The sequence below is a fragment of the Chrysochloris asiatica genome, unplaced genomic scaffold (genome assembly GCF_000296735.1).
Source record: "Chrysochloris asiatica unplaced genomic scaffold, ChrAsi1.0 scaffold00173, whole genome shotgun sequence".
In the NCBI taxonomy this organism is placed as follows: domain Eukaryota; kingdom Metazoa; phylum Chordata; class Mammalia; order Afrosoricida; family Chrysochloridae; genus Chrysochloris; species Chrysochloris asiatica.
Genome location: NW_006408691.1, coordinates 1090203 through 1112932, shown reverse-complemented (window position 1 = coordinate 1112932; position 22730 = coordinate 1090203). Strand labels below are relative to the sequence as shown.

At 47.0% G+C, this 22730-nt stretch overlaps 2 protein-coding genes across 2 annotated transcripts; both read left to right on the top strand.

Annotated features, from left to right (window-relative positions):
- Window positions 1-8681: 8681 nt before the first annotated feature.
- Window positions 8682-11300, top strand: MRPL20 (mitochondrial ribosomal protein L20). The gene is made up of 4 exons (XM_006871712.1): window positions 8682-8783; window positions 8955-9065; window positions 10162-10239; window positions 11126-11300. The coding sequence occupies exons 1-4, from the start codon at window positions 8697-8699 to the stop codon at window positions 11297-11299; spliced, it is 450 nt and encodes a 149-aa protein (XP_006871774.1). The 5' UTR covers window positions 8682-8696; the 3' UTR covers window position 11300.
- Window positions 11301-15058: 3758 nt separating this feature from the next.
- On the top strand, window positions 15059-22352 carry CCNL2 (cyclin L2). The gene is made up of 11 exons (XM_006871765.1): window positions 15059-15352; window positions 15612-15686; window positions 15858-15967; window positions 17075-17195; window positions 18095-18159; window positions 20562-20661; window positions 20804-20908; window positions 20993-21134; window positions 21571-21679; window positions 21765-21851; window positions 21998-22352. The coding sequence occupies exons 1-11, from the start codon at window positions 15059-15061 to the stop codon at window positions 22350-22352; spliced, it is 1563 nt and encodes a 520-aa protein (XP_006871827.1).
- Window positions 22353-22730: the final 378 nt, after the last annotated feature.

Below are 22730 nucleotides of genomic sequence, written 5' to 3'. Positions count from 1 at the left end.
CAGGCACACAACCCCTTGGGGCTCTGAGCTTCTCCACAGCCAGGAAGGGACAAAGGCTCTTGGTGCCACAGCCTTCCTAGTTCACCTTCCTTGTTCTGGGTCTGAGGCTGCCTGCAGGGGTAAGCTGCTGAGAGACTCCTAGAGGAAGGAGCAATAGGACAGAAGAGGTGGCTGCAGCATCCTGATCTCTTGGACATAGACTTGGGAGCAGACAGTCTACAGCTCTGTGGGAGTGGCCATCCCCACTACAGCTCCAGCCTTTTCCACACTCTTTGACCAAGAGACTGGGTCATGCAACAGATCTGACCATAACCTCATGGTCTCCCCTCAATAGTCTCTGTTCAGCCATGATGATATGTGTGTCAGCAGCTCTTTCTGTACATGAGAAACAGTTGTTCTTGACTGACCCATCTCTGTATCTACATAGAAAACCAGAGTCATTCTTTGATTCTCAAGTAATGTGTGGGTTTTTTTTTTAAGCTTTTATTGTGAATTATGTGATAGTTTACATGGGAGAACATTAGCTTTACATTCATCCTATCTTATTTCCTTTCATTGCAATGATTACAATTCCCTACATGTATCATCAAACAACCGAAGTGTACACCCTGCAAGCCTGCCCCCTGGCCATCAACACACAGACCCTTTTTCTCACAGAGTCCAGAGTCCCCAGCTGCTCCTTCTCTCCCAAAAGTACTGTTTTTGAGTTTTTCAGGACAGATTTCATATTTCAAAAGTGAACCTTGTCAAGCCAAGTTAGCCCCTGAATCTCTCCCAAGTGTTAGCTATTCAGCCAAGTTCCTGAAAACCTGGCTCAGGAAGCCGAAACGGCGGGACTCCGCCCAAGCTTTTGTCCTTACCTCTCACCTTCCCCCACCTGAGCTCAGAGGCTATAGATATGTTAATTGAGCCTGAGAAACCAAGTTTCGGGTCTGGGATTCGAGCCAGTGAAGTATGATATAAAGTTACCTGAATGTCTGGTTACTAATGTTAGCTGTATCCTGTTTTAGTCCCGCCCAGCTTGGTGTGACGCATCCCCTAAATAAAACAGAGGCCCGGGCCTCCCCAGGTGTGCATTACGGGTTAGAAGGCATGCAGTAAAGATTGCAGTGCATTACAAGATGGAGGGCATGCAGTAAAGATTGCAGGGCAGTGAGTTGCTGCCTGCAGAGGCCACGATGCCTGTACTCCCAAGTCTGCCCACCAGTGATGTATCCACCCTGGCTTTGGGGTGCCTCATTGTCCCCCTTCTTCTGTCTGTCTGTGTATATCTCTACCGCCGCCAGGTATCTCCTCCTCGTGAACCGAACCCCTATGTCGAGGCCAGTCCCTGACACACGCTCAGCATTTCTCAAACTGGGGGAACTGAAGAAAAAATTCAAGCCTCGACTTTCATTATTGAAAGATTCTCTGGGCAAATTATTGAATGATGCAGAAAGCATCAAGAGAAAATGGAAGGAATACACAGAGTCACTGTACCAAAAGGAAATGGTTAAAGTTCAACCATTTCAAGAAGGAGCATATGATCAAGAACCAATGATACTGAAGGAGGAAGTCCAAGGTGCAGTGAAGGAATTGGCAAAGAATAAGGCACCAGGAATTGATGGAATAAAAACTGAACTCTTTCAAGAAAGTGAGGCGGCACAGGAGGCACTCACTCATCTCTGCCAAGAAATTTGGAAGACAACTAACAGGCTGACTGAACGGAAGAGATCCGTATTTGTGCCCATTCCAAAGAGAGTTGACCCAATGGAATGCAGAAATCATCAGACAATCTCTTTGCTGTCCTATAACAGTAAAGTTTTACTAAAGGTAATACAGAAACAGCTACAACCATACATTGACAGAGAACTTCCAGAGGTTCAAGCTGGATTCAGAAGAGGCCGTGGAACGAGGGATTTCATTGCTGATGTCTGATGGATCTTGGCTGAAAGCACTCACCATCATTGCTGTGTTTGAGCCCATGATTTGCAGCCACTGTGTCAATTCATGTTGTTGAGGATTTTTACCTATTTACACTGATCCTCTACTTTACCAAGTATGATGTTCTTCTCTAGATATTGGTCCTTCCTGATGACATGTCTAAAACAAGTGAAAAGTCTGACCTTCCTTGTTTCTAAGGAACATTCTGGCTATACTTCTTGCAAAACAGATTTGCTTGTTTTCTGGCATCCCATGGCACATTTATTCTTTGTCAACATCTTCCTTCAAAGAGGTCACTTCTTCTTTGGTCATTTTCATTGCCCAGCTTTTGCATGCATATAGAGTGACTGAAAATACCATGACTTGGTGATTATTATATTTGCCGTTAATAAATTGTACATCTGTAAAAAGTTGAACTTCTAAAAGTTGTGTGATATGTATATTTACAATGACCAAAAAAAAAGAGTAGATGCTGATACCTGTCAAAGTTGCTTTATGTACAAAATTCTCATGAGATTTGGTTCGTTGGTTTCAAAGATTTAGGGTGATTGGTTCATGGGACATCCCAGTTAATTGACCTAATGACACCTTTAGTACTTCTGTTCTACCTCCTAGTTCCTATTGTAGTACCTGTGGTCCTTAAAAACTTGGAAGTGGCCAAGTAAGGCAAACTGGAAGGAGGCTAGTGAGTCAGGTACAGGAAGCGCATATGAAATACCTGGCTAATACCTGGCCTCTCTGAAAAACCATCTCCTATGTCAAGAGAAGCAGAACTTATAGAGCCTGGCTATCATTACTGAATATTTTTATCAAAGATTTTTTAGAAGACTCCTGATCAAAAGAAAGACAACACAGAACTGAATTTCCAATTTTCATGGATTGCAGACTTTCTGGAATGATGGGGACTGGGTGAGCCCTTAAAACGACTGCCCTGAGATAATCTTTCGAACTTTAACCAGAAGTATTCTCTGAAGTCTTCATAAAACCAAATAATAGTTTAGCTTAACTAGGAAAAAATGTCTGCCTTGAGCATTATGCTCTTTTAAGAACTATCTGTATGGATCATGACAAATTTTATGGACAAAACTATCCATAAAAATATGACAAGCTATGGATAACATTGCAAAGAATGAGTATTCCAGAATACTTAATTGTGCTCATGAGGAACCTGGACACACAGACCAAGAAGCAGATGGTTGAACAAAACAAGGAAATATTAAATGGTTTAAAACCAAGAAAGGTGTGTGCCAGAGTTGTATTCTTTCAACATCCTTATTCAATCTGTATGCTGAGCAAATAATCCAAGCAACTGGGTTATATGAAGAAGAACGTGGTATCAGTATTGGAGGAAGACTCATTAACAACCTGCGATATGCAGATGATACAATCTTGCTTGCTGAAAGCAAAGAGGACTTAAAATATTTACTGATGAAGATCAAAGACCACAACCTTCAGTATGGATTGCACCTCAATGTAAAGAAAACAATAATCCTCACCATTGGACTAGTCAATAACATCATGATGACCAGTCCCACCATCACCAGCACAGCAGCCAGAGGTACTCTCTTCTGCATAGCCTCTACCTGGGGTCCATCTGGAGGCTTGTGAACCTACCCTGAACTACACCACACAAATATTGACCTGAGAACTGTGTTCAGACTTCCTTCCAGTCTCTATCACATCCACCAGGAGATCGGAGATGAGTGCCTGAGAACACACCAACATACAATCATCAGTTAAATATAAACACAACACCACCCCAATGTCTCAGAAAAAACACACAATTCCAGTTTACACGAACAAACACAACAGAGTGCCTCTAACAAGTGACCAAAATTACCAGAAATGGAATAAGAACTACTTGATAAGGAATTTAAAAGAATATTATTTAGGTACCGTCAATGAATGGAGAGAAAGGTGGATTAAAACAAGGAAGAATTCAGGAAAATTATGTCGAGAACCGGCCTCGACATGGGGGTTAGGTTCACGAAGGAGGGAGATCTGGCAGCGACAGCGACAGATAAAGAATACACACAAAGACACAAAGACAGAGAACACAAAACACCCGGAAACCAGAGTGGATGCGACACTGGCAGGCGGACCTTGCATGCCAGCCTTAACGCATGGCAGCCATAATGCATGCGGGCTTGGGTCTGTGCCTCAGTTTTATTTCGGGGAGGAGCTTTACACAAAGGAAGGCGGGGTTTATTAAGACAGGGTACAGAAGTGAAACATGATTAATCGTTCAACACAGAACACAATGATTTACAGGAATCAAATTCTAGAACATACATCACAAATTGTCTTGATAATCTAACATCCTTAATTTTCCAGAAATTCAAGCAAATTATTACATGGAATTTTTCAGGGTCGAATCCCAGGGTAGCAACTCAGTTTCTCCAGGCTAATTAACATACCTATAGCACCTAATCTTGAATGGGGGAAGGTGAAAAGGATTGAAAGGAATCCTGCTGTGTCGGCTGGCTGGCCAGGTTTGCAGGAGAAAGCAAGATGCCTAGGTGAATGGGCTGCACCTGAAGGTGATTTAAGAAGGCAGTCCTTTTGTTCTTTAAACAAAACCTGGAAGTCACCAATCTACTTTGAGTTAATTCCTTGGGCAGCCTGGCCCCAGCAAACTTGCTTTTGGAAATTTTTACAACCTTGGCTTTAGGAGCAGTTTTTTGTTTTAATATTTGTCCATGGGTAACAAAGGTTCATGTAGTAAGTTAATATCAAACATAGCTAAATAATTTGATGAAGAACAGTTTGGATGAGTTTGCCCAGTGGCCAGAGTCTGTTCCTCAGAGAGATTTGTTCTTAGAACCTTACACACTGCTAACACAGTGGAGACATTGAGAGAGGCACATTAAGAAACCATTTTCTCAGAGGCTGCAATTACAGGGGTTCGAAGCATAGAGTGAATTAATAGGACTAAAGAGAATTATACAGAGCTAGCCCCACAGTGAGTTCGTAAAAGCCAATGACCCGGGACGTCCGGAGGTTACTTCCTTGAGCCCACAGGGTCTCTGGCCAGCAGGTTGGAGTGTGGCCACGTGCTGGAATTTTCGTCCATGACACTGGTCCTCAGCACCCCAATACATGCGGTCTGTAACAAAATAATATGAGAATGAACTGATAATATAAATGAAAAGCTGGAAACCATATAAAAACAGTAAGTAGAAAGTCTGAAAACTAATACTAGGATTTCTGAAATATATAATACATTGAAAGAGCAAAGTGGAATTAAATCAATGGAAGGATGAATTGGTAAGCTTGAAGACAAATCTCTCAATATTCATCTTCAAGAGGAACAATCATAAAAAATTTAAAAATCCAAAGAAAGTCTAAGATTTATGCAGACACTGTCAAGAGGAATAACTAATGTGTGATTAGAATTCCAGAACAAGAAGAGACAATTAAAACCATAGAGGAAACTGTCCAAGAGTTACTGGAAGAAAACTTTTTTAATATCATGAAAGATGAAAAGATAGCCATTAAAGAAGTTAAAGAAACTCCAAAGAGGATAGACCCCAAAAGTAAAATAACCAAGACATATTATAATCAAACTTTTCAAAACTAATGACAAGGAAAACGTCCTGAGAACAGTTCAGGAAAAACAAAAAATGACCTATAAAGGAGAATTAATAAGACTAAACTTTGATTTCCCAGCAGAAACTCAGCAGGCAAGAAGACTAATGGGATGACAGATATAAAACTCTGCAAGAAAAAAATTGCCAACCAAGAATCATATACCCAGCAAAACTGTCCATATAATACGATGGCAAAATTAGGACATTTCCAGATAGAGAGAAATGAAAAGAATTTACAAAAACCAGACCAATCTTACAAAAAACATTAAAGGGAATTCTATGGACAGAGAACCAACAACATCCTGAGACTAGCATACATGACAATATCACTCAGAACTCAACCCATATTTACAAGTATTCAAAATAAAACAAGTGCAAAGTTGGTTTGAATCATAAGGTCGGCAGTTCAAGCTCACCAGCTGCTCCACAGAAATCCTATACAGGGTCGTGATGGGTCGGAACTGACTCCACAGCACACAAGAACAAAAGACTGAAAATAGGGAACCAGAGATAATCCATTTGCAACAACAAAATATAAAATAAAGGGCATAATATAGTTACAAAACTTTCCAATGAAGGGGAAATCAAGTAGACGTCAAGAAAAATAAATAAACCTAGCTGTAGCCCTAAAACTAGACCAAGCCTTACTCTTAGCCCTAGGCCAACCCCAATCCCTAACATTAACCTTAGTCCTAACTATAACCCTAACACTAAATGAAATCCTAGGCCTTGCCTAGACATCACTGTGGTCCTAACCCTAATTTCTTACTCCTACCCACCCTTACTCACCCCATCCACACCCCAAAAATCCCAAAATTAAAAATAAAAAAAAAGACCTCTTCAATTGTTAAAGAGCAAAGATAAGAGTTTGGAGTCTAAAGTGTGCCTGACCCAAGTCATGATATTTTCAATTGTGTCATATGCATGTGAAACTTGGACAATGAGTAAAGAATCACAAAAGAATTGATGCATTTGAATTTTGGTATTGGAGAAGAATATTGAAAGTACCAGAAGAACCAGAAGAACAAACACATCTGTTTTGGAAGATTTGTAGCCAGAATGCCCCTTAGAAAGCAAGATGGTGAGACTTTGTCTGTCATACTTTAGATACGGACTCTGTACAGTTAAGAGTCCTAGGTCCTGGTATTTCTGCCCAACACAAGACTTCTCTTTAAAAGGCAATCTTTGCTTCACAGTTACTGGGTAATTTAAGCTGTTGTGTGGTCTGTATATCTCAGGGTCTACTTGTCTAATCCTGCTTCTTCCCTCTTTGAGAGGCATTTACTCTAATAAGTCTCTGTGTTCTTTTTTGTACTTTGTCTCAGCATCTGTTTACTGGAAGGCCTATCATAATGCACAGATTACTTTTCCAATAACGACTTATTAATTACAAGGACAAAACAGTGTAGCTTCGCAAACATGACCTTAACAAAGTGGACCAAGCTAACAACACCCATGTTGGGCTAGACTGACCATTTCCTGATAGGTCATGTATGGAGGACACACTATCATGTCTGTGGTATTCTGTCTAAAATGTATAGCCTGAGTTTAATCATGAGGAAACATCAGACAAACCCCCAAATTGAGGGACGCTCTGTTAAAAAAAACAAACCTGGCCTATACTTTTCAAGGAGTCCTGGTGTGGTGCTGCAGGGTAATGTGCTGGACTCCAAGGTCAATTTGAACAGCAAGGTCGGTGGTTCAAACCCACCAGCTGCTCCTCGGAAACCCTATACAGGGTTGCTATGGGTCGGAACCGATTTGATGGCACTTAACACCAGGAATACTTCTCAAGAAGATCAAGAAAGAACTGTTCTAATCAAGAAAGACTAAATAGAATGTCCACTAGATGCTTGTTCCTAGACAGAGAAAAACTAAATTATAACAAAAAAATCTATAAAGATCATCTGAAGAAATATGCATATGGACTGTAAGCTAGATAGTAGTATTGTATTCAAGTTAAATTTCCTGATTGTGATCCTTGTTCTTAGGAAATACACAATGAAATATTTAGATATCTCCAGCTTGCTTCTCAAGGAGCTCTGGTGGTTTGTTGTTGTTGTTGTTGTGTGCCGTGGAGTCGGTTCCGACTCATAGCGACCCTTCACAGGGTTTTCGAGGCTGTAAATCTTTACGGGAGCAGACCGCCTCATCTTTCTCCCGCAGAAGCGCTGGTAGTTTCGAACTGCTGACCTTGAGGCCCGCAGCCCGATTCGTAACCACTACGCTAATGGTTACAAATCCGGCTGCTAATCTCAGGGTCAGCAGTTCGAAACTACCAGCTGTTCCGCGGGAGAAAGATGAGGCTTTCTGCTCCGTAAAGAATTACAGCCTCGGAAACCCTGTACAGGGTCACTATGAGTAGGAACCTACTCCAGGGCACATAACAATGACAACAGCTTACTTCCTACTGGTTCATAAAAGTTAGGCATGTGCTTATAAATATTTACACTGAGAATGAAAAAAAACAGAGCGAAAAGGGTAAACTCTTAGTGCATTTTGGTAAAGATTATTAAAAACAAAACAAATCAAACAAGATGTAAACAGTTGGCGCATGTGAGCAGAGTATTCTGGGGTTCCTTGTTTTACTAGTCTTGCAACCGCTCTGTAATAAGATTATATCCAAATAAAATATTACAAAGAAATTGTACACCCTTGCTTGCCCTCCTGCTTTGTTATTTAAAACAAACGTAAAATTTGCTATCTTAAAGTGCACAGTTCAGTGGGGCAGCAATTCTAATATTCCAGTGCACGAATACACTATATTTGATCCTTTTATCAGCTCATGAATATGTGGGTGGTTTCCCAGCTTTATTTTTTTCTACAGCACGCATCATCGTGTATCTATTAATTTAATTAATGTCTGCACCATCCAAAGATGCTCGCCTACGTTCATGGCTGCATCCCAGTACGGAGAGTCCAGCCGGAGCAGGAGGTCCGAGGGGTTTACTGAATCAAGAACTGGCAGGAGCCTGGACGTGAGAAAGGCAAGCTAGGAAGCTCAGGACACAGTAGGAGCCCCTGGGGCTTAAGCGCGAGGAGCACGCACGACGTCCCGGAAGTCCTGGTTAGCTATTGACCTGACTCGGAAGCGCTCGCGCTTCGCCGCCAGTTCCACCCCTGACAACATGGCGGAGCGGTGCGTGCGTTGCTGAGCGCCCCGGACGCCAACTCGTGGGCGCCATGGTCTTCCTCACGACGCAGCTGTGGCTGCGGAGTCGCGTCACCGACCGCTATTGGAGGATCCAGGAGGTGCTGAAGCACGCCCGGGTGAGTGCCGTTGGTTGCCCTCTGCCTGCTGTGTCCCTTCCCCACCTGTCGCGCTGGCCGCTGGGCACACTGGGGCTGTGACATCCAGGGGGGCTCGGTAAGCCCAGGGCTTCCGGATGCTGGCCCCAGAAGCAAACCTCGTTTCCTTTTTTTTTTTTTTTTTCTATCCAGCACTTCCGGGGAAGGAAGAATCGATGCTACAGCTTGGCGGTCAGAGCTGTGATTAGAGCTTTCGTGAAATGCACAAAAGCGCGAAGATTGAAGAAGAGGAACATGAGGACTGTAAGCGTGGGCCCAGCAGAATCCAGCTGCCCTTCAGCCCCCTTCATCTCAGCTCTAGTGCAGGGCAGAATGCCCTCCCGCTCAATTCCAGTCTCCATCTAGGGCTGTCGTTTCTCTCATAACCTCACATCCATTGCCCTAGCAAAATCTGTTTGCCCCTCAGGCAGAATCAGCTAGCCAGAATCCTTGCCCGCTTCACTCCTCACTGCCACCACCTGGCTCCCAGCCACTATCATTTCACCTAGGTCACAGGCAGAGCCAGTCTCCCTACCTCAGCCCAGTCACCAGCCTCTCCAGCTCACATCTCCCTGCTGTGTAGAAACCCTTTGGTGGCTTCCCATGGCACGTGGGGTAAAGACCAAACGCCTGAAAAACCCTGACATTCACCTCTGAGGGGCTTGGATTGTTTTTAGATGCAAGAGTAACAAATAGAGAGAGAGTCCCCTTCTGTAACCACCCTTTTTAATAGATCAGGGGAACAGGTGCGCATGGCTACTTGGAAGCACTGCTGTGCTGTGTTCCAGCCACTGAGTGGCAGCCTTCATTTCTAACATTTCCCTTTATATAAATGTTTCCCATCCTTCATTTCTAACAAATAATGCCTTGGGGCTCTGACCTTCCAGGTCTTTCCTTGGCTATCCACTAGCCTCTGCCAGGTCACATGTTTACAGGGTCTTGGAAGAGACCCTTCACATTCCTTGCCAGTGAGGTCCTCTACCAAGGATCTTTCTGGTCTCTTCCCTCATGATTGTCCTGAAACTTCTGTGTGAATGTTTTGTCTTGTTAGCACCCATCTCAGGTGGTTATAATTACTCATTTACATGGATCATTTGCTAGACCGATGTGGCACTTAGTGTTTGTTTAGAAAATGTGCGCTGAATCGATGCTGTGCCTTACAGCATGTGAATTCCCTACTTAGCATCTAGAAATTGAAGGTGGTATTTGGTGTGAGGAGTATCAACCTTTGCTGAGTAAAAAATACTTTTTTATTTTACCTTTTTAAATATATACTTTAGATCTGTAAGGTCTTTGCTGGGAGATGTACATGTAGTATTCCGAACTAATTATTTGGAACCTTTTTCCTTTCTTACTTCAGCTTTGGATCAATCGAATCACAGCTGCTTCCCAGGAGCATGGCCTGAAGTACCCAGCCTTGGTTGGCAGTTTAATTAAGGTATGGTGAGGACAGAGGTCTTATGAGAAGTCTTGGCTATCTGCAGAAACAGTCACGTGAGGCATGAGTCCAGCGCACGGTACAGCAGGCAGAGCTGCTGGCTATGCCCTGATACTACTTTCTGCACTTGGTAGGACCTAGCAGCCAGAGGGCTCGCAACTCCCTTCTTTGTCCTGCTAGTGGCAATTTAAGTCACGGGCCGCCTGTTGTCCTGTGTGCCTAACCAGGTCCCACCTTTGGCACATTACAAATATCCCGATAGTTTACTTAAGCGTGGTGTTCCATGTTACTGATGGAAACAGAGGCTCAAGAATGGAGAGGACTTCGCTGGAAGGCACACAGGTCCCTTGTGGTGAGCCAGGGCCACCCCATCCTTGCCTGCTGTGTAACCTTTTCCAGCAGTGTTTGTTTGCTCTCTAATGTAACCGATGGTTTTACCTGTTAGTAGACTATCAGCTCGATGCCCCTGAGGGGATGGGGATGCTCAGTATGTGCCTCCTGTCCACCCTCTACATCCGGGCCTTGCACACTTAGTCTGGGTCTCACAAAAACCTTTGTAAAGTGAGGACTGGGTTTTTTTCTTCTGGGTTGACTTAGGGGTTACCCTAGGCCAGCAGGTGCTGTTCTCAGTGATCACTGTAGACCCTGAAGGAGGCTGGCCCCAGGATCAGATCCCAGTCTTGCCTTCCTCCTCCTGTCCTGCAGCTTCCTTGGGGCCCTTGTGTTTGTAGCTTTGCCTGATGTGTCCCCCATCCTGTAAAACCACGGTGCTGACACACCGTACATACACAACAAGCCTTCCTTCTAGAGAGGCAGCTATATGGGATAGCACTGGGTCTGGCCAAGTGACTGTCTGAACTCTAGTCTTTGCTCTCTTCTTTTCCAGTGCCAGGTGGAGCTCAACAGGAAAGTGCTTGCAGACCTGGCTATCTATGAGCCAAAGACTTTTAAATCTTTGGCCGCTTTGGCCAAAAGGAGGCGAGAGGAGGGATTTGCTGCTGCCTTGGGGGATGGGAAGGAGCCTGAAGGTGTGTTCTCCCGAGTGGTGCACTATCACTGAGAGTCCACTCCCATTGGCTGGCTTTCCCCTGATGGTCACACCGACTAACAGCAAGAGGAAAGTTTGGAAGCCAATTTACAAATGTGTATTTATATCTCATTAGTGTGAGAGAATGGTACTGTCTTCCTCCTGTTGGGATAGGTTCACAGACTTGCCTTACAGAGATGGTAAAAATAAAGTTTGTATTGTGTTCTGCTTTGCAAGTTGTGTTTCTGGCATCCACCAAATGGTACCCCGATAGTGCACTTGCTATGGCTTGGCGGGGTGTGCTTATCTTGGGAGTGGCCTAGGAAGAGTACTTAGTGCCCAAGAGGTTCTGGGTTATGGGATACACCCGAGCTTGCTGCTGCTTATTCTCCAAGATAGTCATCTGTAGATTGAAGTGTTTACGGCATGTCTCTAAATGCTGCTCCCAGCTTGGGTGGCCCACTTCACACTTGGCTTCCCAGTTCCTGGAGCTGTATCCCAACTCAGGTTGGACATCCTTGGATACTTCCAGGACAAACTCTTCTGGACTTTGTATGAGTCCCTCTGACTGGATTCCTCATACCTGTTCTTGGACCTCACCTCTCCCTCTCTGGTCTCCCCATTTTCTGCTACATGTAGCAGGTACTCTGTGATCCGCTCTTGAGCCATGCCAGCCTCAGTTCCTCAGCCCCCTCTGCTCACCTGTCCTGCTTTCCCACAGGTAGGCTGGCACCCTCCATGAAGTCCAGCCTAGAATCCCTTCTCAACGAGCTCTCTAGCGGACACAGCCTCACCGCAGCTCTACCTACCCTCCTCATGCTGCCTGTCCCTCGTCCACTTCCTGACCACAGTGAGCTGAGACCACCTTCATGCAGAGATGTCCACACTTTTCCTCTTCCACTCTGGATCAGGCTGCCCTGTGCTCTGATCTCTCACCTGCCATGAACTCTCCATCTTTGTCTCCCTCTGCTACCATGGCCTGCCTTCTTAGCCATGTGACTGTCCCCCTTGCCTTCTCTCCTCTGCCTGTCACTCTACCCATCATGCCTCAGGCTGCTCACACCAAAGCCTAGATCACACAGACACTCCGGCTTTGATCCCATGGGCCACTCAGCTCTCACTCTTTGTGGGCACTTGTCCTCCCCAAGTCCTACAGCACATGTTCACCTGCTGGCCCGGGACTTCCCCTATAGGTGATGCCACCTTTCTCACCTTCACCAGTAGTCATCAGGAAGCCATTCTGGGCCCTTCCCTTGCACTCAGCATCATCTCTCACTGCACAGACTGGTTCTTGTACCTCTCATCTCCAAACTCACTGCAACCACCTTGGCTAATACGTGAACGTCCTTGTCCCCATTCACAGAATGGTTCTGGCCATAAGCATTTGGAAGTCAGGACAGGGGCCAAGTCTGATGCTGTGGCTTTCTGGAAGTGAGCTTGGCGCTGCTCAGTGTACAGTGCTCATCGGTATAGGGTGGAGGTGAACACAACGGAGGACTGAACTCGTAGGTTTCATCTTGATGAAGGAAGGTGGGAGTTGTAGACTGTACCCGCTTTGGCACAGGACCCACATTTTCCTTGCTACAGCTTTTGGAGCTATCAACTTTTGACCACTCTGCTCATCATTGTTCAGGTACAGACAAGCAACCCAGGCAAGGTTGAGAAGAAACATATTTACTGGGGCTTCCAGAAAGAGGGGGCCTGTGTCATTTTCTGGTGTGCTGGGGGCTAGGGGAGATAGGTGAACTCAAACCAGCTTGCTTATTGGATACTCCAGTGGCTTTATTAAAACTGCTGATGCAAGTCTCCCCAGAAGCCAGTCCCACAACTGGAGTCTTCAGGGAGCAAGAACCAATGGAGATCTCTGGGTTTGCATCACTTTGAGTTGGGTGTGATGTCATTGACTACTTAGTGCCTGAAACTACTTCCTGGTCTTTCCCCTACTCTTCCCCAGGCTTCCATGCCATCTTCACAGTGGGCCTTACACTAGTCCTAGTGAATGTGTGGGATGACTTGTGTAGCGTTATCAATTGCAGCATCTGTTCATTCCATGAAGTATAACGGCAGCACTGCCGCTGGCTGACCAGAACTAGGCAGGGTCTTGCATCTTAATAGTGACCAAAGGGAAGAAGTCACAAATGCACAACCCCTAGCCAACGGCTCCCCAGGGTTCCATGGGTGCCTGGACTCTGGCCTGACTCCTGCTGATCTCTTTGGCCTAGCAGCCTCACTCCCTCCATTGGAATCCCTTGAATTCCAGCTGGAATCTTGGAGAACTACCTTCCACCAAACTGTCAGGGCCTTTACGGTGGTGTGCTGGTGGTGTGCTGTGGACTCATAGTTACCCTGCATGGGGTTTCAGGGGCAGTCCATCTTAATAGGAGCAGAAAGCTTCACCTTTCTTCTGCGGAATGGCTGGTAGTTTCAAATTGCTGACCTTGAGGTTAGCAGTCCAACTACCAGAGCTCCTGAGCGTATGTTTCCATTCAGTCACTGATCCATCTCTCTTCCCGTGGACTGAATTTTGAAGATAACTTGGTGAAATTGCCTGGTGTTACTTCTGTGTCCCGAACCCTTGGAGTTAGTAAAGTTTGATGAATAATGACCATACCAGTTGCCCTATTAATTCTGGCAATTTATCCGTTGCTGCATGCCAGGTGATGGGCTACAGGGCGATATACCAAGCTCTATCAGATTCCTGCTAGGAAAGCATCCCACATTTCCACCCTCCACCATGCTCTTGTAGTGGTTACGAATCGGGTTGCTAATCTCACGGTCAGTAGTTGGAAACTACCAGCTGTTCCTGTGGGAGAAAAGATGAGGCTTTTTGCTCTCGTAAACATTTTGTTGTTGTTAAGTACCGTGGAGTCGGTTCCGACTCATAGTGACCCTGCACAGGGTTTCCGAGGCAGTAAATCTTTACGGGAGCAGAACTCCTCATCTTTCTCCCGCCGAAGGCTGGTAGATTCGAACTGCCGACCTTGAGGTTAGCAGCCCGACCTTGAGGTTAGCAGCCCGATTCTTAACCATTACGCTACCAGAGCTCCTTTGTTGTTGTTAAGTGTCTTTGAGTCGGTTCCGACCCATAGCGACCCTGCACAGGGTTTCCGAGGGTGTAAATCCTTACGGGAGTAGAAAAGCCTCATCTTTCTCCTGCAGAGCGGCTGGTAGTTTCGAACCGCTGACCTTAAGGTTCGCAGCCCGATTCATAACCACTACGCTACCAGAGCTCCGTTACAACCTCAGAAATCCTGTACAGGGTCGGTGTAAGTTGAAACCGACTCCACGGCACATAACAACAACCATGCTCTTGACAAACAGGAGGCAGCCTCCTAGAACCCATCCCAGCTGAACAGAGCGGGAGGGCCCTGTGGGGATGGCAGATTGGGGGTCGTTCTACTTGACCCAGCCGAGACGGAACTCAGCCGCCGGGACCTTTCCGCTCCGGGGCCAGAGTGGGAACGCCCGAGTTTTCACGTCGCAGTCAGAAGAGAGGCCCAGCCCCAGCTCGGGTCTCAGCCCCAGGTTAGGCGCGGCTTCCGGGTTAAGGCCGCCTCGCCCAGGAGCCGCGAAGCCCCCTGGGTAACGAGCCCGCCCCCGCTCGCGCGGATTCCTGGCGTCTGCGTCAAGCGCGACGCTGATGGGCGGGGACACGCAGCCAATCACAGCCATGCACAGCCGGGCCTCCTGTAGGCCGAGCCAATAGAGCGTGGCGAGGCGGAGCGACGGCCGTAGAGCGTCGTGAGGAGCCGCCCTGCCGGGAAGGAGCCGAAGGGAAGTCGGCGGCACAAAATGGCGGCGGCAGCGGCGACGGCCGCGGCCGGGGCCCCTGGGCCTGTGGTTCCTGCTGCAGCGGCTGGGGTTCCGGGCGCGGGAAGCGCAGCTCCTGGGTCTCAGGGCGTGCTGATCGGGGATAGGTTGTACTCCGGGGTGCTTATCACCTTGGAGAACTGCCTGCTGCCCGACGACAAGCTTCGCTTCACGCCGTCCATGTCGAGCGGCCTCGACACCGACACGGAGACCGACCTTCGCGTGGTGGGCTGCGAGCTCATCCAGGCGGCCGGCATCCTGCTCCGTCTGCCGCAGGTGAGGTTGCTGCCTCGAGCTTCGGGCCGGTTAACTGCCGGTGGGCTCCGGCAGAGGCCTGGTCTTTGTTGGCGGCCGGGCTGGGCCCAGTGCACCCCCTCCCCCGCCCTCTCTCGGGAGCTAGGCGGCCGATCCTTTGTGGGAAACGGTTTGGGCGTGGGTTCTGTCTTAGGAGAAAAATCAGGCCCGGCGATTTGCGTTTAACTGTGAAACCCTTTTAAGTTGAGCGTTTAGAAATAATGGGAAACTCCTTTTTCAGGTGGCCATGGCTACCGGGCAGGTGTTATTCCAGCGGTTCTTTTATACCAAGTCGTTTGTGAAGTATTCCATGGAGGTAAGGGTCTTTTTCCTACAGGGAAATACGCTCCGATGAACAGGCGGCCTGGACCCGCCTTTCCCGAATTCCCGAACCTCTGTACCTCCTTCCTGTTCCTCCTCCTTTTCGTTCTTTGGCGGCTTCTTGGGAGCAGAACCAACACCTGTGTCGCCTTGTTTACCTTTTCAGCACGTGTCGATGGCCTGCGTACACCTGGCCTCCAAAATCGAAGAGGCTCCACGACGTATCCGGGACGTCATCAATGTGTTTCATCGCCTCCGACACCTGCGAGAGAAAAAGTGAGTCTTCCACTCACGTTGTCAGTATCTCTCCTGGTTTTTATGGCCCAGTTGTAACAAAGCTCGGGGTGAGGTTTTAAATTGACAGCTCATCCAATAATCCAGACTAAACCCTGGTGTCCCGTCATACCAGGCCCCATGGCTACCGTTTTGCTGGAGATGGCTTCCTTGTTTGCCCAGGCCCTGTCTTGTTTACTACATGTCTGAGCGCTCGCGAGTAGGGAGTGCCCATCTTGACACTGTGGGTGTCTGGGATTGGATGATGGGGCAGTGTTGCAGGGGACTAGCCTGTCTACCATCTGGTGTTGAGTAACGCCCCTACTCCTACTCAGTAAGTGCCAGTGGTACCCCTCAGTTGTTAAGTGCCATCAAGTTGGTTCTGACTCATGGCAACCCTGTGTAGGGTTTCTGAGGAGTGGCTGATGGGTTTGAACCACCCACCTTGTGCTTACCACAGTTCAGTGCTTATCCTACAGGGCCACCCTGGAACCCCTCAGTTGTGGCAGCCAAAAATGTCTCCAGATACTGCCAATTGTCCCAGGGATGTCAAAATTGCACCTGGTTGAGAACCAAGTAAAATGCATCCCTGACTTTGTACTCCTAATATAGGTGGAATTCCTCTGGGAAACTCAGCTTTACCTGTGAATTGTCGCTCTTTCTTCAGTTCTTTAGTTTTCCAATTCAAACACGTAATGTATTTAAGTTACACTAAGTACGTTAGCTACTCTGTGCTGAGAGCTGAGCCCCACCACTGTTAGTTGTCAGTGCCATCAAGTCAGTTCCAACTCATAGTGACCCTGTATAGGGTTTCCAAAGAGTGGCTGGTGGGTTTGAACCGCCAACCTTGTGGTTAGCAATCCAGTGCTTATCTTACAGCACCACCCTAGTGTTTAGTTGGTGTTTATTATGCTTATGGGGGAACTTGGCTGAGAGTAGGGCTAGTTAGCACTGAATTTCCCTGTGTTTGTTAACAGGGAGTGAAGTTCTTTTTTTTTTTTTAGTCATGTCTGCCTTGTGTCTTTAAGTTTTCCCTTGGGAGTTAATTATAGGATTTGAAGGATCTTGTTTTGTTTGACCTTATGCTGGTTACCTGTTTTGTCTTTGTAGGAAACCTGTGCCTCTACTGTTAGATCAAGATTATGTTAACTTAAAAAACCAAATTATAAAGGCGGAAAGACGAGTTCTCAAAGAGCTGGGCTTCTGTGTGCACGTGAAGCACCCTCACAAGGTGGGTATGGGGTTCAGTGTGCAGTGTGCGTCTCAGCTTTCTCCATTTTCACAGCGAGTCAAGGCTCCAGAGAGGATTGAAATACCTCCTTGGCTTGGATTCTAGTTTATAAGCTCAAATCATTCTTCATCCCTTACCTTGTGTTAGCTCCTCATTTTGATAACATTTAAAAAGGTTATGGAAATGACATCTTTTAAGTTTGCACTTTCAGTGACAAATTTGTAACAATTAGACAGTTTTCTTTCTCAACAGTTTGTTATATTCTGAAGTTGTGTCAGGAATAGCTTTCCTTTCTGTCATGAGGGAATGGGTAGAAGACCGAACTGAACTGAACTTGTTCTGCAGCGTATGCTATTTTCATTGCTGAGATAGCTCCTGTGTTGTATTTGAACAGCATGTGTTGTGACAAAAGATGGCTGTCTGCATCTTTTAATTCACCTCTCCTTTTGTTGGTGGGTTATCTTGTATCCCTTTTATTTACTTTGACTTTCAGCATTGTTTCAAATACTTGGTTAAATACCAATAGATTTAAATGTTTTTCTTTACTTGCTGAGAGTTTTCATATTGTTGGTGACATCGACGATTGGGATGCAGAGATGTTTGGGGCAGGCTAATATCACTGGTGGAAAAGGTATTGAAGACAAGCATGGGACTGGCCGTGAGCAGAAAGCCTTCGGCCACAGGGTTGCTTGTCTTCACCTACATGCTTGCTGCCAGTCGCCAGAGCAGGGAGCAGGTGCGTCAGCAACGCTCACCTTCACTGAGCTGTCGCCGGTGTGACCAGGATCTCAGTCTTTGAATCTAGCATGAGGCTCTAACTTGCTGCATGGACGCCCCAGAGATCTGAGTGCTTGGTTCTCAAGATGCACGGTAATAACTTCCTGACCCGTATCTTCCAGATAATCGTTATGTACCTTCAGGTGTTAGAGTGTGAGCGTAACCAACACCTGGTCCAGACGTCATGGTGAGTTGATTTTCTTTGTTGTTGGGACCAGCAAGGGCAGTGTCATACTGTGTTCGTTTGAGGCCCTTTGGGCAGTGGGTAGTCAGGCCTGTGACTGTGGGCTGGAGTTGTCTGGAGTGCCCAGTGCTACTGCTGTGTAAATTCCAGTCAGCTTCCCAAAATGCAGGCACTGGCCTAACGGTAAGGTGGTCTCTCCCCTCCCGTCCTTGGCCCACCAGAGGTCTTCCTCAAGGAAAAGTGGAGACCTTAGGTATCCAAGTTGACATGGTGGTCTTGTCCACTGTGAAATGGCTTCCCTGTGATAAATCTGGGAGGCAGAGGGGTATAGCTAGAACTGAAGCCTGGGGTAACAGCTTAGGGTTTGGGGTGCCCTGGTGAATCTTTCTATGGAGTTAAGTCTGTAAGGGTCATATTTTTGCTGACTGAATTGTCTGGTGCTATGATGTATTTAATAGAGAACCCATTTTGACTTTTCTTTTCTGTACTCTTTCAATCAAAGGCCTCTGAGGGTAAGTGACTAAGACTTCTCCTCTGCTGTCCAAGCGCTTTGGTGCAGGACAGCGGCCGTCTTCAGCCAATCCAATGCAGGCTCTCCACAGAAGGCTGGCTCTAGACCGGTGGTATGCCAACGATAGTATAGTAATGGCCGCTGCTGCGTGTGGTTCTCTGGGACTGTGCTTCTTGTTCATTTTCTGTTCTGCCTTAATAATGTACTGATTATAGACTTGATAACTGTCTCAACTTGAATTTTGTCCCTTTAAAATCATGCTGCACCTGTATAATAAAGATGCAACACCTTTTTCTGAAAAGAAAAAGAAAAAGGGGAAAAAAGGGTGGTGTGGAAAGCCGTAAGAATGGAAGTGACCAATTGGCTGATGGGAACTCTGATGGGCAGTGTGGGGGTTGTGGCATTGTTTCTGTTGCTTTTCCCAGCAATGAGGCACTGCTACTCTGTGGTAAAAGGTGTGCATCTTTAAATGATCCCATGATACTTTGTAACTATTGTAACTATTTAAAGTAGAGTTTATTTAAATACATGTTTTTGAAGACTTACTTTTTAGGACTTATAAGTTAATGGATCAATCTTATTTTTACTATCTGATAACTGGAGTTTTCTATATTATGATCAAAAATAATCACTACTGATGATTGTGTATAAAATGTTGGAACCATTTATTCGCAAAGTTGTTCCTTGGTCACCTTTGGGGTCCTGAGAGGGCATTCAGAACTGATGCTGATGGTGGTGCCGGTAGAAGTGACTGTTTAGAAAGCTCTGAGTGGGTTTGTATCATATATCCTTCAGGGATGGGACCAAAGGTCTCTGGGGTGGTGGGCAAGAAAAAGGTCCTGGGCCTGGTCTCATGAGTGCAGCCTGACTGGAGGGTGGCTGTAGTGGGGTATATTAGGAGCAGTAAGTCCACGGCCCTCTGACAAATGCCTATTCAGTTGTTTCCTGTGGGATTAATCCCATTTCTGCAATGTTGATGGAGCTAGTATGAGGTCTGGTTTTGGGCTAGTAAATTTTAGAGCAGTATATCTAAAGTAAACTATTGAAAATACAGTCAATTTAAAACCTTTTAACTTTTGGTAACACATATTTTATTTACATGTTTAAAGTACGATAAAGTTCTCCAAATGTACTGATTGTGATGAAACTTTTAGTATTTTGTTGTTGTTGTCTGATTTTATGAATGTTCCACTTTAAGACTCCTTGTTGCAATGGGACAATTTGGAAACAGTTCTTTGATAAGGCTGAGAAGAAGACTTCCTTGGGGTGCCAACCCTCCTGCAGGATGTCCCTGTGCGCCTGGATTGCACCATGGGTACCTTCTCCTGAAAGTGGACTACCTTTGGAAGCTGTGCCTCTGTCATCAAGTGGGCAGGCTGCGCGCACCTTGGAAGATGGACCAGAAGAGGACATTGGCCCCAGAAAAAGCCCCCCCTGGGCTAAAGCTTGGACCCCTTCCTTTGAGTTTGCATGTTTCTCTGCACTGTGGATTTTGAGCATTTAGACGTCTTTATTCAGATGCATTTTAACCACTACAGTGGACATTTTCCTTCCCCAGGCATTGTGCTTTGCATGAGAGCAGGCCAAGACTGAGGGAAAAGTGAAGTTAAAATTGGTTCTCTTTCATAGCAATATGTATTGTCTGACATTCAGCCAGCTTTTTTTTCCCCCCCGGTTATGTTTTGTTTTGACATATAGTTTCTCTGTCTCCCTGTCCTGTATACAAAAAGAGCAGCTAGGATGTTTCTCTAGTAGCTCTTGAGGCTCCCCTACTGCCGTGCCCTCAGCCCTGGCAGTAGAGTTCTTAGAGAGGGGGAGCACCTTGTCTAGAGGTAGATGTGCGGATAGAGGGCTGGGTATTGGTTGCTGTAATGCCCCTGCATTTGCCTTTCAGGAACTACATGAACGACAGTCTTCGCACAGACGTGTTTGTGAGGTTCCAACCTGAGAGCATCGCCTGTGCCTGCATTTACCTTGCTGCCCGTACGCTTGAGGTCAGTCCTTGCCTACAGATGCCTGTGTGCGCTGCTTTTGATTGCCTCCACCGTACCACTCAAAGTCCACCCTCAGATACTGAAAACATTCTTGCTGCCTGCTGTGCCAAAAAAAAGCCTAACGCGGTGTTTGTGCTTACAGATTCCTCTGCCTAATCGCCCCCACTGGTTTCTTTTGTTTGGAGCAACTGAAGAAGAAATCCAGGAGATCTGCTTAAAAATTCTGCAGCTGTATACGCGGAAAAAGGTTCTTAAAGTGACCCATGTATTTTGTATTAGATGAGAAGCCATCTGGCTTCTAGTTCTGAATTGGTGGTGGTGGCTCTTGCAGGTGGACTTAACACATCTGGAAAGTGAAGTGGAAAAGAGAAAGCATGCTATTGAGGAGGCAAAGGCACAGGCGAAGGGCTTGCTGGCTGGCAGCACGCAGGTTCTGGACAGCACATCTGGGTTCTCACCCGCCCCTAAGCTTGGTGAGTGTGGGAAGCACAGAGCCCAACCCCTCATCTAAGGGAACAGGCCTTCCCTTAGAGCCCTCTTGGGATTGAATCAGCAGCTTGTTGGAGCTCTCTGCATTCAAAAGTCAGGCTCTGATGACCTCGAGAGACCTTATGAGGGTATGGGGGGAACCCTGGAGGGGAGGGAAGGTACAGTGTTTCTGTGTTCATAGCAGAGGGTGTAGGCAACCTTCTCCTGTTTTCCATATCCACCCCAGGAGCTTGTCCTTTGATTACGAGTTTATAAGTTGAGGGCAGTAGGTTGTACTGTCAGATCCTAGGCCAGGAGCAGAAAGTCCTTGTCAGCGTCTGTCCCCTGGAATGGCCATGTCTTAACTTTGCCAACTCTTATTCCTTATTAAAATGGTTTTCTTTTGGTTGGATTTTAACTCCTTGTACTTGATTCTTATAGAATCCCCCAAAGAAGGCAAGGGGAGTAAGCCCTCTCCGCTTTCTGTGAAGAATACCAAGAGGAAAGCAGAGGCTTCTAAGAAAGCCAAGGCCGACAGCCCAGTGAATGGGTAAGAACATGCAGCACATGCTGCCTTTGTGACTGCTGGGGGCTGGTTGGGAGGACCCCACATCTGACTGTCATTCCCCTCACAGCTTGCCGAAGGGGAGAGAGAGTCGGAGCCGAAGCCGTGAGCAGAGCCCCTCAAGGTCCCAATCAGGGTCCGCCTCCCCGAAGAGGAGGTATGTACTGCTTGGCTCACCCGGGGCACAAAGGGGTTCCCTGTGGAGTGGGGGCTCACATCTCCATGAACCTATCGTGGTGTGTCTGTGGGTTCTGATTGAGACAAATGGTCACCAGAGTGGTGGTGTCTCCTTCCTTCCCCTAGGAAAAGCGACAGTGGGTCGACATCCAGTGGGTCCAAGTCCCAGAGCCGCTCACGGAGCCGCAGTGACTCACCCCCGAGACAGGTGCGTCCTGGTGTCCCATACAAGGGCTCCAAGGTGAGGAGCTACACCAAGTCCAGGGACTGCAAATACCCTGCCCAGAAGCCTCCAAAGTCTCGAAGCCGGAGCTCATCCCGTTCTCGAAGCCGCTCGCGGGAGCGGGCAGAGAATCCTGGGAAGTACAAGAAGAAAAGTCATTACTACCGAGAAGAAAGGCGGGAGCGTTCTCGGTCATATGAGCGAACTGGCCGCCGCTATGAGCGGGACCACCCCGGGCACAGCAGGCACCGCAGGTGAGCCCGGGGTCTTGTAGTGGCTGCTGGCAGCTGCTTCTCGGCGTGGAGTCCTGCCCCCAGCCCTGCCACGCACCTTGTGACTGTCCTTTCCGCATGGCTCCCTTTGGGAATGCCATCAACTCTTCGGACCTTGTTATAAATTGGAAGGAGGTGGAATTGGGAGGGCAGTCAGGTGCCCTTACCTGGATGGCCTGTGCACCTACCCATGACCCTGCACTCAGGTGTGAGGTGCACGCCCCTCTGAGCATGGGACACCCCCAGCCTGCTGGCTACTGGCAGGATCAGAAGCGTGCATGGTGATGGTGATGGAGCTCGGTGCTAATGACAAGCTGTCTCCTCTCCCCAAATTGACGCTCAATTACGTTAAACCAAGAAAAAT